This window comes from Sebastes umbrosus, chromosome 4, assembly GCF_015220745.1.
Source record: "Sebastes umbrosus isolate fSebUmb1 chromosome 4, fSebUmb1.pri, whole genome shotgun sequence".
In the NCBI taxonomy this organism is placed as follows: Eukaryota; Metazoa; Chordata; class Actinopteri; order Perciformes; family Sebastidae; genus Sebastes; species Sebastes umbrosus.
Window position 1 is genome coordinate 25,435,531 of NC_051272.1, and position 15,481 is coordinate 25,451,011.

The following is a 15,481-nucleotide window of genomic DNA, read 5'->3' on the forward strand; positions in this document are numbered from 1 at the left end:
TGTACTGTGATGAAACACATCAATACTGGTGTTAACATTGACAGTTCTTATCAAATTTATAGACATTTCATGTACTCAAAATGGCTCAACACGCCATCTACTGTTTTAAATCAGCCCTGCAACTTTGCAACAACAATGCTGACCATAGATCAAACACAGTTTCACAGCAACTGAATTTAATTCAAGATTCACTTTTTCAATGCAAGTATTTAAGTTGAGCAATTAAAATTAAAATATAAACGATTCAAATTCAGTTTCTAGTGACAAATATTTCTGCCCATAGAAAAGCAGCAGGCTAAATCTTCATTTTTGCTTGATAAATGATAATATTAAGGCATAATATTTTTCTATTTTATCAATTAATCGATAAGTCAACTAATTGTTTCAGCTGTAATTCAAACTAAATAGGGATAGAAGTTGACAGGATTCAGTTTGTAAAGCCCCTCCTGCCTCTGACTCACTGGGTGTTTTACTTTCGTTTCATCATGTTTGTTTTTAGTTTCGTTTTCCTTTGCTCACAGCAGCAAGTTTCGTTTCTGACTGACAGAGCTGAGTCATAAAAAGCAGCTGACGGTTCACCAGAGACACTTCACCGACATGTATTCATGGGGAGAGGACTCCCAGCAGGGCTTTAGGTTGACAGGTGGCTCAATTACCTCAACAGGTGATGATCTGGTTCATCATTTAAACCTCAGTTATCACATCACGGATCTGTCAGCAGCTCACAACGTGCTCGCCTTCGTCAAAACTAATGGAGACGTGTTCATCATCCGCACAACTGAGAGCAAAGATGGGACAAGAGTCAGAGGAAAACAGAGTGAGCATCAGTCATATGTTGTGTTTCTACCTGTGTTTAATGATGACAGACTGACAGTAGAAGCAGCTCCTGCATCACATTGTTTGACTCCTGCTGTGTTTCTTTCAGAGTTTGTGAAGTGTAAAGAGAAGATAGAGGCTGTGAGTTGTAGTGATGATGTGGTCACACTGCTGTCTGACAGAGGAAAAGTCCTCTGTGTGGACACAACTCACAGTAATATTCCAAGGTAAGGAGACACTAAGCTGTCAATCAATGTCCTGAATGTGCAACACAATGTGTAAAATGGTGCATATTTCTCTTACAAAATCTTCATTTGGATTCATGTTAGTCAGCTCTGATATATATTTGCTTCTATAGTTACCATATACCAAGTACTTCCTTTATTATTATACTGTATATTATTATTGCTTACTGTTTTCTTAATGGAGCTCCCCAGCAAAAAGTATTTCACACTATTGTACTTGTATAACCGGTGTGACAATAAACAGCTTGAATCTTCTTGAATCTTGATGACTACGTGTTTGAGCTATGTTCTTTTGTGTTTCCGGTGCTCTCAGGCCTCTGGCAGCTTTGTGTAACATACCGGTATCTCAGGTTGCTTGTGGGAGCCAGCATTCAGTTGCCCTGACCAAAGGTACAGTAAAGTGTAAACTGCTACTAATGTACATGTTGAAAGCTAGAGTCATGGCCACTCTTCCTTAGGTCTAGACACAAACACAGAAAATGCTAAAATAATGCTATGAGAGTTATAGGCAATAAACTGAAATCAATCCATTTTACCCGCATACATACTACCAGTGCTGTAGTGAAGACTGTTGTGTTGACTGGGTGGAAAAATACACCTCAGCCAGTGTTGACACAGGATAGTAAAAGTTGACTCAAAGTCCAACAGTGGCTGAGATAAAGGCCAAGTACGATATAATAGAAATAATAATAGAGCTGTCAATCGATTAAAATATTGTGATTGACTGTCCATAGTTAATCGTGATTAATCAAATTAATGGTACATTTTTTATTTGTTCAAAATGTATCTTAAAATGTAGATTTGTCAAGTATTTAATACTGTTATCAACATGGGAGTGGGCAAATGTGCTTGCTTTATGCAAATGTATGTGGATAATAATTTGCCTTATGCAAATGTATGTATATATTTATTATTGGAAATCAATTAACAACACAAAACAATGACAAATATTGTCCAGAAACCCTCACAGGTACTGCATTTAGCATAAATATATGCTCAAATCATAACATGGCAAACTCAAGCCCAACAGGCAACAACAGCTGTCTTGTAGATGTCTGTAAAGGGGAGACTCGTGGGTACCCATAAAACCTATTTTCATTCACATATCTGGAGGTCAGAGGTCAAGGGACCCCTTTGAAAATAGCCATACCAGATTTTCCTCGCCAAAATTTTGCATATGTTTGGAGTGTTTGATTAGCCTCCCTCCCGACAAGCTGGTTGGTACCAATGGATTCTTTAGGTTTAACTGATCCTAAAAATCTCAAGTTGTGTTAATGAAATTAGTAGCGTTAGAACGAATTTGCGTTAATACGTTAACTTTGACAGCCCTTAATAATAATAATAATAATAATTATAAAATCTGTTTAGCAATTAAAACAGCTGGGATTACAATGTGGTTTGCAAAATGCAAACATGTGAGGAAAGTCCTGGTGATTTCTCCACAGATGGTCAGGTGTATACGTGGGGCCAGGACTCCAGGGGCCAGCTGGGTCTGGGGAAGAGGAAGCCCGGCGCCAATTCACCCCAACACCTCCGATCTCTGTCAGCGATTCCCCTGGTCCAGATCGCTGCAGGGGGAGAGCAGAGCTTCGCCCTCTCTGTCTCTGGAGGTGTGTTCGGCTGGGGCAGAAACCACTGTGGACAGCTCGGCCTGGGAGACACAACAGGTAAACAAAAAGTAGTCATTATATCTTACACGTATTAAAATACATACTGTTTCTGTTACATGTAAAGCTGAATGTTAATTTCTTTTCTATAGACAGACATACACCAACTCCTCTTCATTACCTGAACATGAAGAAAACCATTCACATTTCCTGTGGAAAGGACCACACTGCCATTTTGACAAAGGTTAGACAACGAACGCAGTCTAACACTCTGATGTTATATCCTACCACACTTATCACTGGTCTAAAAATGTATAAGAGCAAACAGTTCTACAAATGACACTGAAATGATGGAATCTGGTAATTTGACTTCTGAGCTCATTCCACCTGTACAGTATGTATCTGCTGTGGCGGTCTAACTTTACTCACTGATGAAAGAAAATATGCATTTAGGAATTCAAAGCACTGACAGACAAACATTATGGAGGACAGAACCTGCCAAAATCAAAAATAAATAAATGACTCGATAACTTACTAACTAGCTAACTAACTAACTTACTAAATATGTCTTTAAATGTAGCAACATATTAATATTAAAAATAAATGTAGCCATTATTTAATTGATAAAATGTGACATAAAGTGATATTTCTGTTTTAATTTGCTTCTTTATTTATTTATCTTTGTATTAATTCCCTTATGTATTCCCTTGTATTCCTTATATCTTCTGTTTAATTTCCCCTTTTATTTAAATTTTAATTTTAATGTTCAATTTATGTCACATTTTATCAATTCATTGATGGCTACATTTATTTTTTATATTATTTTCGCTACAATTAATGACCTAATTTATTTATTGAGTCATTTATTTATTTATTTTTGAATTTGGCAGGTTCTGTCCTTCATAAAATTCAACGGGGACGGTTGGATTATCCAGAGCAATTCTGTGTCAGTAAAAAAATGTAAAATCATACTATTCGACTATTATTTATTGTACACCGGCCTTAAGAATTATTTGGGAGCAGAGGCGAGATTAAAAAATGTTATTGATAGATGCATTTTGAGAGAAAAAAAAATGTTATATGGTTGCTTCCTCAGGATGGTGCAGTGTTTACATTTGGCTCTGGTCAATATGGACAGCTTGGGCACAACTCATTCAGCGATGATCTACGACCTCGGCTTGTTGCAGAGCTCTGGGGGGCAAAGGTCACCAAGATTGCATGTGGACGGTACAGTACATTACATTATTATACAGTATATACATTATACACTTTAAAGGACCCGTATTGTAGAAAGTGAGATTTCCGTGTCTTTTTTTTTACTATGAAGCAGGTCTAGGTGCTATATAAAACGCTCAGTGCACGGAGAAATACAAACAGCCCGTATTCATAAACTGTGTTTTTAAATGAGTCAGTACTTCCATAAGGTTGTGATGTCAGCAGTGCCGCTGAACTCTGTGTAGTTGACAAACCCAGCGAGTTGCAGTGGTGTCAAAGAGTATAGAAACAAAGTGGTGAAACTCCGGTGCTTTTTTGACAACAGCCGTTAGATGGCGCTGCGGTAGTGCTGCTGCCATTTTGGACTGAAAACGCCAATGAGTCTATGGCCATGGATGAATAAAGAGACGTCTGTAAATCAGAGGATAATTTTTTTTTAAGTAAATCAACTTACCAGTATGAACACTTAAATATCCTACATTTAAATCATTATGTCTTAAAAGTTGTAAAATTCACTGATAGCTGAATCCAGAGTTATTTTCCTCAACATAATGAACGTGCATCAGACCCACGGGACTGCATCGCCCTGCACGCTCATATGACATATCTGGTTCTGCCAGCTTCCTGCTACTTGTATCCGGCTATAATAATGGATATATTGGCTGTAATTCATCACTTTTATGATCTTACAATACACCATGGGCTGTATGCTGTAAACCTGTACCGTGGTGGATGTATTAATGTCTCTGTTCTCAAACAACTGGCTATCAGCCAGTAGCTTGTAGCGCCAGTAGCATGACATCAACAGAATTTAATGTAGTTGTAGGCTATTTACTAAAAAATTTTAAAAAATGAGCATACGTCTCCAATTTAGTTCATCGGCAATGCAGTTCCAGCATCTTTTGATTTCTTTTTTGAATTGTGACTGTTTTTGCTTACAAATGCCACAAATAAATATAATTTTTTAATCAGTTTGCCAGACCTCTTTGAACACTTCAAATTCACAGAGAACAATTAAAGAGAACAGCAGTCAAATTTTGTGAAGCTCTGTGACAATATTATTGAATATCAGGCTTTATATCTTAACATTTTTTAAATAAGTTCAGGATACAGGAAAGGTTTGTGACTGCTTCTTCCTGTTTGAAATTCAACATTTGACTACAACTTTCAGATACTGGCTCATAATCTCAGGTTGTTGCATTTCTGTGCATTTCACATTTAGATCATGCCCCACAACAATAGAGAGATTATTACACTACTACACTATTATTATACTGCAAAACTGATGAAAAAGCATCTTCGTTGACATTAAATATTGTTTGTGCTATATTGTTTTTTCAATCAGACATCACACATTAGTGTTGACAGACTCCAAGAGGGTCTACTCCTTTGGGTGCGGAGAGCAGGGGCAGCTGGGACATGGAGAGGAAAGTCATCCGTCGGTGCCGCTACCAGTCCAACTGACACAGGGTAGCTATATTTCTAAAGTAACTGAACCTGTTTCATTTATATGGGTTATCCCCGCCCCCTACACATTAGATACGCACCCTTTCATAACTCACAAACCGTTTGTTGTAGAGTCTTGGGAGGTGTCATTTCACTCAACAGAGTTTTGGTTTCATTGTGCCTGGCCGAGTCCATCGGCGTTTTGCCAGTACCCTGACGTGCGGGATTATGCAAGGGCCCATTCATCGCTGCTTGCAGCTTTAATTTTTTATTATCTTTCCAGACACCACGGATGTTCCTATAATTAGAAACATCTACGCAGGAGGAAACTGTTCGTTTGCAACGTGCACGTCTGTTCAGGTACCAACACATATACATACAGTACAGATCATAATTGTGGAAGGTGTAATAATAACTTTACCCCAATTATTTATTCATGTAAAGTCATTTTTTCATTTTTCAACATTAACACTTTATAATAACCATCATTTATAAATGGTAAATTGATAGTTAATTAGACTTAGTTAATAGTTATTTTACTGTTAACAAACAATGATAAGATGATTAATAATGTTAACTAATTATTAATAATACTACAATAATAAGTGCACAATTTATTTTATGTACTATATAAGTATTTATCAATGATTAAGATATTATTTGTAAAAGAAATTGTTTGCAAAACAAAACATGAACATGACATAGATAGATATTTGTAACACTTTGTTAATGGTTAATAACTGATTTGTAAACCATCTATAAATATTATTTGGATGGCTAGTATAACGTTGCAACTGATAATTATAATTCCTTGTTAAATGGTAATGAATACTTTCTAAAGCATCTATAAACAGTTTTTAGATGGATAGTGAATAGTTTATCAATGGTTAATAATTGGTTTCTGGTCCATCTATCTATGTAATGTTAATAGATGTTTTACAAATGATTTCTTTAAGGATTACAAATCATTTGGTAATCTCTAACAAATAAATAATATAGTATATAAAACGTTTTAATGTTTTTAACAATAAACTGTCAATAAATAGTTTACTAATGTAATCAGAAGGTAATTATCGTCTCTTATCATCTATGATATAATATAGAATTTATAAACTAATTATTTCACATTACACAAACTAATAATAAAATAAAATAAATTACATCATTAATAATTAGTAAACGTTATTATAATTGCATTGTTTGTTAACTGTAAAATAACTATTAACTATCAATTTACTTAACTCTTTCTTGTTTCTTTCACAGGAAGTTCATGAGGAGTCAAACACTGAGAGTGTCAGCAATGTAACACAGGACTCTATTGTTGATATGATTGACAAATTGGTCTCTAAATGTGCTTCAAAACCATTGAAAAAGATCAAACAGTAAGTATAATGCAGTAGCAGTTACTACATATAATTTTTTTTATGACCAAACCTATTAACACTGTATAACCATATGAAACCCTCACAGGGAAATCCACAGGACGTTTTCCTCTGCCTCCCGTATGAATCAAATCTTCCTTGACCAAAGGTAAACACCATCTGTGCTTGATGATCTTCATTTCTTCGCATCTGGTGAATTACATTAAAATTGACCTTCACTTTTTGTCTTCATAGCAAAGATAAACATTTCCAGACCTCGCCAAAGTACTCCGGCTTGAACTTGTCAGTTGCGCAACTTGCTTTTGAGAAACTGGCGGAAAAGAATGATGTCTTGGCAGAGGTACGAAACAAAATGTTACACTATATATTTGGTATCTGATCAGTAATTAACAGGGAAGAGTGGGAAGTTTACTTTCAAAACCTTTTAGTAATACTCAGTTATTACCTAATATGTACTCAACAGGTTGAGGCTACTGTCCTGCACATGCTTCCCTCTCTTGATGAGAGGCCAGTGGGAGTGGAGGGGCTGAGGATCTTCCTGCTTCTCAATGAGCTCCTGCATGTGATCCAGAGACGCCAACTGCAACCGAGCACAAAGCTCGCTGAGGCGGTCGCTGCTGCCGTGCAAAGACTTTCTGCTGAAAGCCTCCAGGTCATAGGTACTGTGAGAAATAACTGTTTGAATGATTGATTCATTTAACTTCAATCATAGGATCATGTGATGGTGTGCTCATCAGACAAGTAACTAGGGGTGGAAGTGGAGGGAAATAGTGGGTTTTTTCAATTTTTCTGAATTGTTACTGTGCTCTGAATGAATTAGTGTATAATCACCTGAAACTAAGAACCGTGTTTTCGTTAGCTTAGAATGAGCCCTTCATATCTACCAAAGAGTATATAAATTGGCAATCTGCAACCACACCACTATATGCTTCCTAATCCTACACACTCGACCTTTAAGGCATTCATTAAAAGCATTTTTAGTTGATCAATTTATTGATTGATTATCATTTAAGACTAGTAAAGTCTGATAATTATCAATAATGATTCTGGTGGCACAATCCAGACATATCTGGGACATCTGCTCAATTATTAAATGCTCACTGACATTAATGTCTGCACATCTCCATGTTGTCTTCTTCAGCGGACTGGTGGTCCTCACTGCCGTCCTCCATCATGGTTAAACATGTGAAGGCGTGGAAGCGGGCCCTCTCAGTGATCCTGTCCTCTGAGCCTGATCCTCACAACTCTGGAGTCAGAAACCTGCTACTAGTCCTCCAGCATATGTACAACGTTAGTATCAGTTGTCTTGTTATTTTTCCTATGAATTTTAAACCAAACCAGACGTAATCTTACTCACCTTTTCTACAAAGAATGTTTTCTATTTCCTAACAATCTTCCACCTAATTAACTCTACCTAAATATATCGGCTTTAAAGGCCAATAACAGGCTTGCAGGACGTCAGAGAATCCCAGAAAAAACGTTCGGTTTGGAGGTTAGCCAAAGGATTCTTCAAGAGGATCTGCAGATTTGGCGTTCAATGGCAAACGTCAAGGTAACAAACTATTAACAAAATACTAGTTTCTCCTTCTCTCCTTGTTAGTCACTTAAAAACAATCAGTGGTAATCAAGGCTATATTTTTGTGAGTAAATGACTGATATGCTCTTTTTTCAGGACATGGATAATCAGCCACTCCTCCTTTTTAACTTCCCATTTGTGATGGATCTGAAATCAAAGAAAATGGCTTTTGACATCTATGCCTTAAACACTCAGGTAACTTGAGCCTGGAACTTATGGGAACCAAACCATTGAAATAATATTGCCAGGGTCGTCAGGAAATCGCCAATAAATCAACATTCATAGTTATTGCACTTCATGTATAGTTTGTTAGAAAGTGGGTGTCCTATCACATTAACAAAGTGGCAAAGATTTTAAACTGACAACCTATTTATGTTAGCAGTCTCATTTTAAAGCGGTCACATGACGCGTTTTTTACGCCCTCAAATCCTTTTTTGTCAATGTAGATGTGTGGAAGGCTCAAATGTTCCAAAGCACCTATTATTCCAATGCATTCTCATCCAAACTAGGGTTGTCGATCGATTAGAATATTTAATCGCGATTAATCGCAAATTAATCGCACATTTTTTATGTGTTCAAAACATCCCTTAAAGGGAGATTTGTCAAGTATTTAATACTCTTATCAACATGGAAGTGGGCAAATATGCTTACTTTATGCAAATGTATGTATATATTTATTATTGGAAATCATTTAACAACACAAACAAAAGGCAACAACAGCTGTCAGTGTGTCAGTGTGCTGACTTGACTATGACTTGCCCAAAAGTGCATGTGATTATCATAAAGTGAAATACTAAATACTAATTTAATGAAAAATACTACTAATAATAGCAGTAATAATAATAGAAAATAAGGCTGATAATAATGCTCTGTCTGCTGAATGTGTTAATAGGTAACTGTTTGCCATAACAACTTTATGGTGATAAGTCCTTGTTGTTTTTACAGCTTGTTGACTGCCTCCAAGTGGTCAAAAACAATTATGCAGCTTTAATAATAATTAAAACAATTTTGAATTGTATTGTAGAAAGAACACCAGGCTAAGATGGTTTTGCCAAGTCCTTTTTTTGAACTGAAGCTGAAGCGAGCGTCACTTTTGGAAGGCACCTTCAAACAGCTGGCTGGTGCTCATCAGAGCGCCTTCAAGAAACCACTTGTGGTAAATATTTAGTTTTGACCTGATGGTTGAAACATAGCCAAATTCTTTTGTACTTATATTTGTAGCCTATCTTATAATTATTTTCTTACTCTCACCTAAGCGTCCACCTAACAGGAAGAATTATAACTTTTTGTCTCTCAGGTCTATTTCGATGAGGACCCAGAGGTCACAGATGTCTACAAAAGAGACCTTTTTTACCACTTGTTTCACGAAATAGTGTCAACCAGATTTGGGATGTTCATGTTCAACGACTCCGAAACGCTGGCATGGTTCCCCTCCACAGTAAGACTCTAAATCCTCATACAGTAACCATTGACCATTAAGTGATAGACTCAGGGATTGGAGTTCCTGCTGATGATGATATGCAACAACGGAGCAATATGCAGTCAACATACATTTTTATTGTTTCTATTTTTATCAATACAGGCAACAGAGGTGGACAAGGAATACTTCTTCCTGTTTGGGTTTCTGTGTGGACTGGCCTTGTACAACAAGAGCATCATACACTTACCCTTCCCAGTGGCTCTGTTTAAGAAGCTGCTCGGTGTGGAGCCGACAATGGAGGATATGATGGAATTCAGCCCAGGTGTTGGAAAGTCAGTGTTCATCTAAAATTTGTAATAGAAATTTGGAATTTTAAATTGATGCCTGAATATTAGGGATAAATAGGGATCTAATTGTAATTATTTTGACTGATATTGTGATTGCGATATGATTTGCGATATTAGAGGGAATGATGATTTTTACATCATTATTCTAATTTTCATTGAAAAACATATTAAAATGGTTATGGTGTGTGATTATTGCAGCACCACAATATGTCATTTAAAATGGTATTTTGACACACATTTCACCTTTAAAAAATATTGCGATTTTAACAAATACTGCAATTTGGAAATGGCAGTAGACCATATTGCGATTTCGATAAAATTTCATCAATTGTGCAGCCCTACTGAGTATTGTAAATACTGTTTATTTTACTATTTTTAAGGAGTCTGCAGTATGTCTTGGACTATGAAGATGATGACCTAGAAGACCTGGAAATGGATTTTTTGGTTGGTGTTTTACTCTAAAGGATAGCCAATAATGTGCCTCATTTAGGGCTGTCAATCGATTAAAATATTTAATCGCAATTAATCGCATGATTGTCCATAGTTAATAGCAATTAATAGTATATTAATCACATGTTTTATCTGCTCAAATCCCTTAAAGGGAGATTTGTCAAGTATTTGATACTCTTATCAACATGGGATTGGGCAAATATGCTTGCTTTATGCAAATGCATGTATATATGTATTATTGGAAAACAATTAATAACACAAAACAATGACAAATATTGTCCAGAAACCCTCACAGGTACTGCATTTAGCATAAAAAAATATGCTCAAATCATAACATGGCAAACTGCAGCCCAACAGGCAACAACAGCTGTCAGTGTGTCAGTGTGCTGACTTGACTATGACTTGCCCCAAACTGGATGTGATTATCATAAAGTGGGCATGTCTGTAAAGGGGAGAATCGTGGGTACCCATAGAACCCATTTTCATTCACATATCTGGAGGTCAGAGATCAAGGAACCCCTTTGAAAATGGCCATGCCAGTTTGGAGCGTTATTTAGCCGCCTTAGCAACAAGCTAGTATGACATGGTTGGTACCAATGGATTCCTCAGGTTGTCTAGTTTCATATAATGCCAGTATCTCCACTTTAGCTTTAAAACTGAGCCTGCTTGCGTTATTATTGCGTTATTATCATGTTATTATCGCGATAACTTTGACAGCCCTCGTCTCGTTTATCTTTCTTACAGTATTCCAAAGGTTTTGCAGTAATACCACTAACCTCCTCTCTTTCATAATCGATCAACAGATTAACTGGGATCGGGCAGACGTTGACCTTGACCCCCAAAATCCTGGAAAAACAGTGACGGGTCAAAATAAGTAAGACTTTAAAAATATTTAAATCTAAGTTGTCGTATGTGAGCTGCACCCGTATCAGCTCTGTCTCAGAGAAATGTTTGTTGAATTTAAACTTTAATCTTCTAAATAGGCAGGAGTTTGTGGATGCCTATGTGGATCATGCCTTCAACGCATCAGTGGAGGGTGTGTTTCAGGAGTTCAAGCGAGGCTTCTTCCAGGTGTGTGACCAGGATTTGGTGAAGCTGTTTCGGCCAGCGGAGCTGCAGGGAGTGCTGGTGGGCCAAGACGTCTATGACTGGGCAAAGCTGAAACAGGTACAGTCCTAAACACAGCTCCTCTTGTTTTCACTATAACTGAGTCACCACATCTTCACATGCTTGATATTACTATGACATTTATCTTTTTTTTATTACTTAAATTAGAACGCAGTGATGGAACTTCGTGTCGGCTACCCCACCATACAGATGTTTTGGGAGGTTTTTGATGAACTCACTGAAGACCAGAGGAAAGATTTTCTTTGTAAGTATTTAACCTAATGTTAACAGCTTTTCATTGTGGAAGCCTTTAACCGAACAAGTAATATGTGAGCCTTTGAAAAAGATTTTTCACAAACAACATTATGGTTAATTGTAGTGGAGGGGAAAAGACCAACAGGAAGACGTATTTCATGTTGTAGGTATATCTGGGGCCCTGGGGCAGTTTCCCACTTTACCCAAAGAGTATAGAAGCAAAGAGACAAAACTCCCTTGCTTTTTTGACAACAGCAGCTAGATGGCGCTGCGGTAGAGACTTTAAATATTATACTTTGTAGGCGGACGTTTTATTCTGCTGAGCGCTGATGTTACAATGGTTTCACTTCTTATCAATATATCTATGGCTTTACCTGCACACCTTTGACTGAAGGTTGGCATTTGGTGTTGTGTGCTTCAGAACTGTCCATTATGGCAGTAATTCTTAGGGAGAATGGGCTGCAGGAGGTACAGATGTAAATAATAATATTAAAATGACTCTGTTCCCAGCGTCCCAGTAAGCCAGCATGGACAGAAACAGGGCACAAGAACTTGAACACCTCAGTAGAATGCAGCCATCATTAACATCATTAGTTGTTGTTTAAATGAATAAACAAAGGAACTGGTATAGCTGCTATGGCTAAGTAGATGATGCTGATGCACAAACACAAACAAAAAGTAACTTGAAGATCCCTACTTTCCCTCCACCGGTGTTCTTCAGGGTTCCTGACTGGTTTTAGGAGGGTTCCTATTCTTGGCATGGACCAGGTCAAGATGCAGGTTCGACTGACACAACTCCAGAGCGGTCAGAGCTACGATCAGCACTTCCCTAGGGCTCTGACATGTCACTCTATTCTGTACCTGCCCTTATACTCATCCAAGGAGATCATGCGAGACAGGCTGACGGAGGCCCTGATAACAGAGAGAGGATTCTCCATGTGATGGTGGATCCACAGCTGCTGGACAACGAGCGTGTACTGTATCAGTGCTGAGAAAGGTTTTTACTTTAGGATCAGCTTTCCTGCGCTGCTTCAGGATTAAAACTAAATCACTGTACTGAATGCACATGACTTGACATTGTAAGGGTATTTTAAAACGAGTGACCAGAGAGCAGCATTTGCAGACATTCCTTCCCAGCAGCTCTATGGTGTAGCAGCATAACAAAAGGCACTTTGAAATTATATGTGATTTTTTATTTTTATTAATATGTTATGTTGCATTATCTCAGGAACGCCTTGAGGTAATTTCTTAGAATTTGGCAGAAACGTCCACTTGGACTCAAGGATGAACTGATTTTTGGTGGTCAAAGGTCAAGGTCACTGTAACCTCACGAAACACGTTTTTGGCCATAACTCAAGAATTCCAACCCGGTCTCACAGGAAGGCATCTTAATACCACGGCATTACACGGACATTCCACTTGTCATGAGCACGCATTTTAGCCTTTTCGCGTGTCCTTTGTTCACCATGTAAACATCCGCAGTTAGGTTTAGGCAGGAAAACCACTTAGTTAGGGTAAGGGAAAACGTCATGGTTGGGCTTAAAATAAGTATGTGAACTAAGTAAAACATGTACAGAAATAACTTGTCACTAACAAACAAATGTCACTAACGTAACTTATAAAATAAAACGCCAGTCAACAACGGTCTGGAACATGGATCTCCTGGTTAATAGTCTGGTGTTTGTTGGGCCCATCAACCTTGTGTTTGTTCTTGTTGTTCTGTTTCCTTTGGTCTGAAAAGTGTGTGAGTGTGTGTGCATGTATGAGAAAGAGAGAAACTAAAACACTATTGAGCCAGAGTGTGTGGGGGATGCAGATAGATATTGAAAGAAAGAAAGAAAGAAAGAAAGAGACCACTAGATGGCCCCATTATTCTGCAGGTTTTCTGGTTAGATGAGACAAAGAGCAACTAGGATGAGCTCATCCAGCAGACCAGTGCAGACTTTTCTATATAACAAGCCTTAAAACCTGCAGTAGATGTAACAACAAAAAGACTTTCAAGCCAGCCAGTTCAAGAGTGTGAATATCAGTGTGAGGTGATGTTACATGTGACATCAGATCAAATAAATGGACTTGGAAATAGGCTAATAGCAGACAGAAAAAAAACTTACATTTAGGCTACATGATGAGGTCACCAGTATATCTAAATAGTAGGCTTATTATAGAAATTATTCAATATGAATAAATATTTAGAAATAAAGAACAGAATATAATTTTTGAGCGTGGGTGGGATACTTTGAGTCAGGGTGAGGATTGGAGTTAAACTAAATTAATAAATGAATAATGTCGATAAAGGTGAACTAAAGGGATGTAAATATGTCCCTTTTTTTGTCTGTATAATAGAATAGATAATTGTGTAAGTGAATGTGTCTAAGTGGATATGTATATGAATGCGCGTGTAGATATAGACATATGTATGTACTGTATGTATATATATCTATACATGAGGTTGGTTGAATGTATATGAATATGAATGTATATGAATATGAACTTCTCTTGACACTGCACTATTACAACGGGTAGTACTTTTCTTTTTCTTATGTTTCCTTTTTTTTGTTTATATATGTTGTTGCTGCTGTCTGTATGTCCCTTTAAAAGTATGAGTATGTATTCCTTTAACCTTCAATAATAAATAGTAGGCTTATTTCCTATAGTCTATTTGACACGCTGTGGCCCCCTAGAGATAGTAAAGGAATGCTATGTGAATTGTTCTCAGGACATTCCAATGTCTAAGAACAAATAGGGGTATATAAATAGAGGCAACTTTTTTTTTCTTTAGGTCCATATTTCCATCGTGGCCTTGAATTCCTGCCAAATGAATAAAGTAATTATCTCAGGAATGTCCGTTATTATGTTTGTTATGACACAGCTCATTGTGCCTCCCTGCTGTTTAGACAAAAACACGCATTAGTCAGTTTGTTATATAATGTCTTGGACTTCCGAAGCTTTCATTCAGAGCTTTTCCTCTCCACTGCGTACCAGCAGCAGCAAGAGGCGCGTTCACGCTGGCTGTTCTTCCGCGGGAGCGAGCCGGTATTGCATTGACGTCAGAAGGAGAGACGCGCGCACGAGCTGTTCCGTCCTCTACTAGTGATGGGAATTCAGGCTCTTTTTAGTGAGCCAGATCATTTGGCTCAGCTCACCAAGAGGAGCCGGCTCTTTCGGCTCCCAAACGGTTCTTCATTTAACCACTTCTGCCTTTTTTAATTCAGCCAAATTTAGCGCAGTTTTGACCTATATGTGTATAGTATGTGTGCACATATATATCACTTAAATTATTCAATATAATTATACTAAATCTTATAATTTCCAGAATATCATAATTTTACATGCTGCCTCGTTTCCGACATCTTTTCTGCTATTCACGCACCTCATTCCTCTCTCTCTTTCTCTCCTCCTCTCCCTCCTGCTCTGTATCTGTAGACCGTCAGCGCGCCGCGCACACCCGCCCCTCCCTGCTTGATGCTAAGATCTTTGTCTGTTATCACCTTGATTGGTCGCACGGACGTCATTAACTCAACATTCAGTCACAGTCGTGGTACGTGTCCACAGGGGCGTTTTTTTTTTCAGGGGACAAAACACTTCCCAGCATTGGACGCTTGGTGGGCTGTCGCT

The 15,481-nt window shown here is 37.7% G+C and overlaps 1 protein-coding gene across 1 annotated transcript; it reads left to right on the forward strand.

Moving 5' to 3' along the window:
- The first annotated feature begins 543 nt into the window (after positions 1-543).
- Positions 544-13,524, forward strand: LOC119487177 (probable E3 ubiquitin-protein ligase HERC3). The gene is made up of 23 exons (XM_037767859.1): positions 544-817; positions 926-1,043; positions 1,375-1,451; positions 2,507-2,728; positions 2,821-2,912; positions 3,765-3,895; positions 5,229-5,353; positions 5,613-5,689; positions 6,593-6,711; positions 6,800-6,859; positions 6,946-7,051; positions 7,175-7,370; positions 7,853-8,001; positions 8,147-8,263; positions 8,384-8,482; positions 9,312-9,443; positions 9,585-9,725; positions 9,870-10,039; positions 10,435-10,498; positions 11,308-11,378; positions 11,488-11,671; positions 11,780-11,876; positions 12,588-13,524. The coding sequence occupies exons 1-23, from the start codon at positions 598-600 to the stop codon at positions 12,806-12,808; spliced, it is 2,988 nt and encodes a 995-aa protein (XP_037623787.1). The 5' UTR covers positions 544-597; the 3' UTR covers positions 12,809-13,524.
- Positions 13,525-15,481: the final 1,957 nt, after the last annotated feature.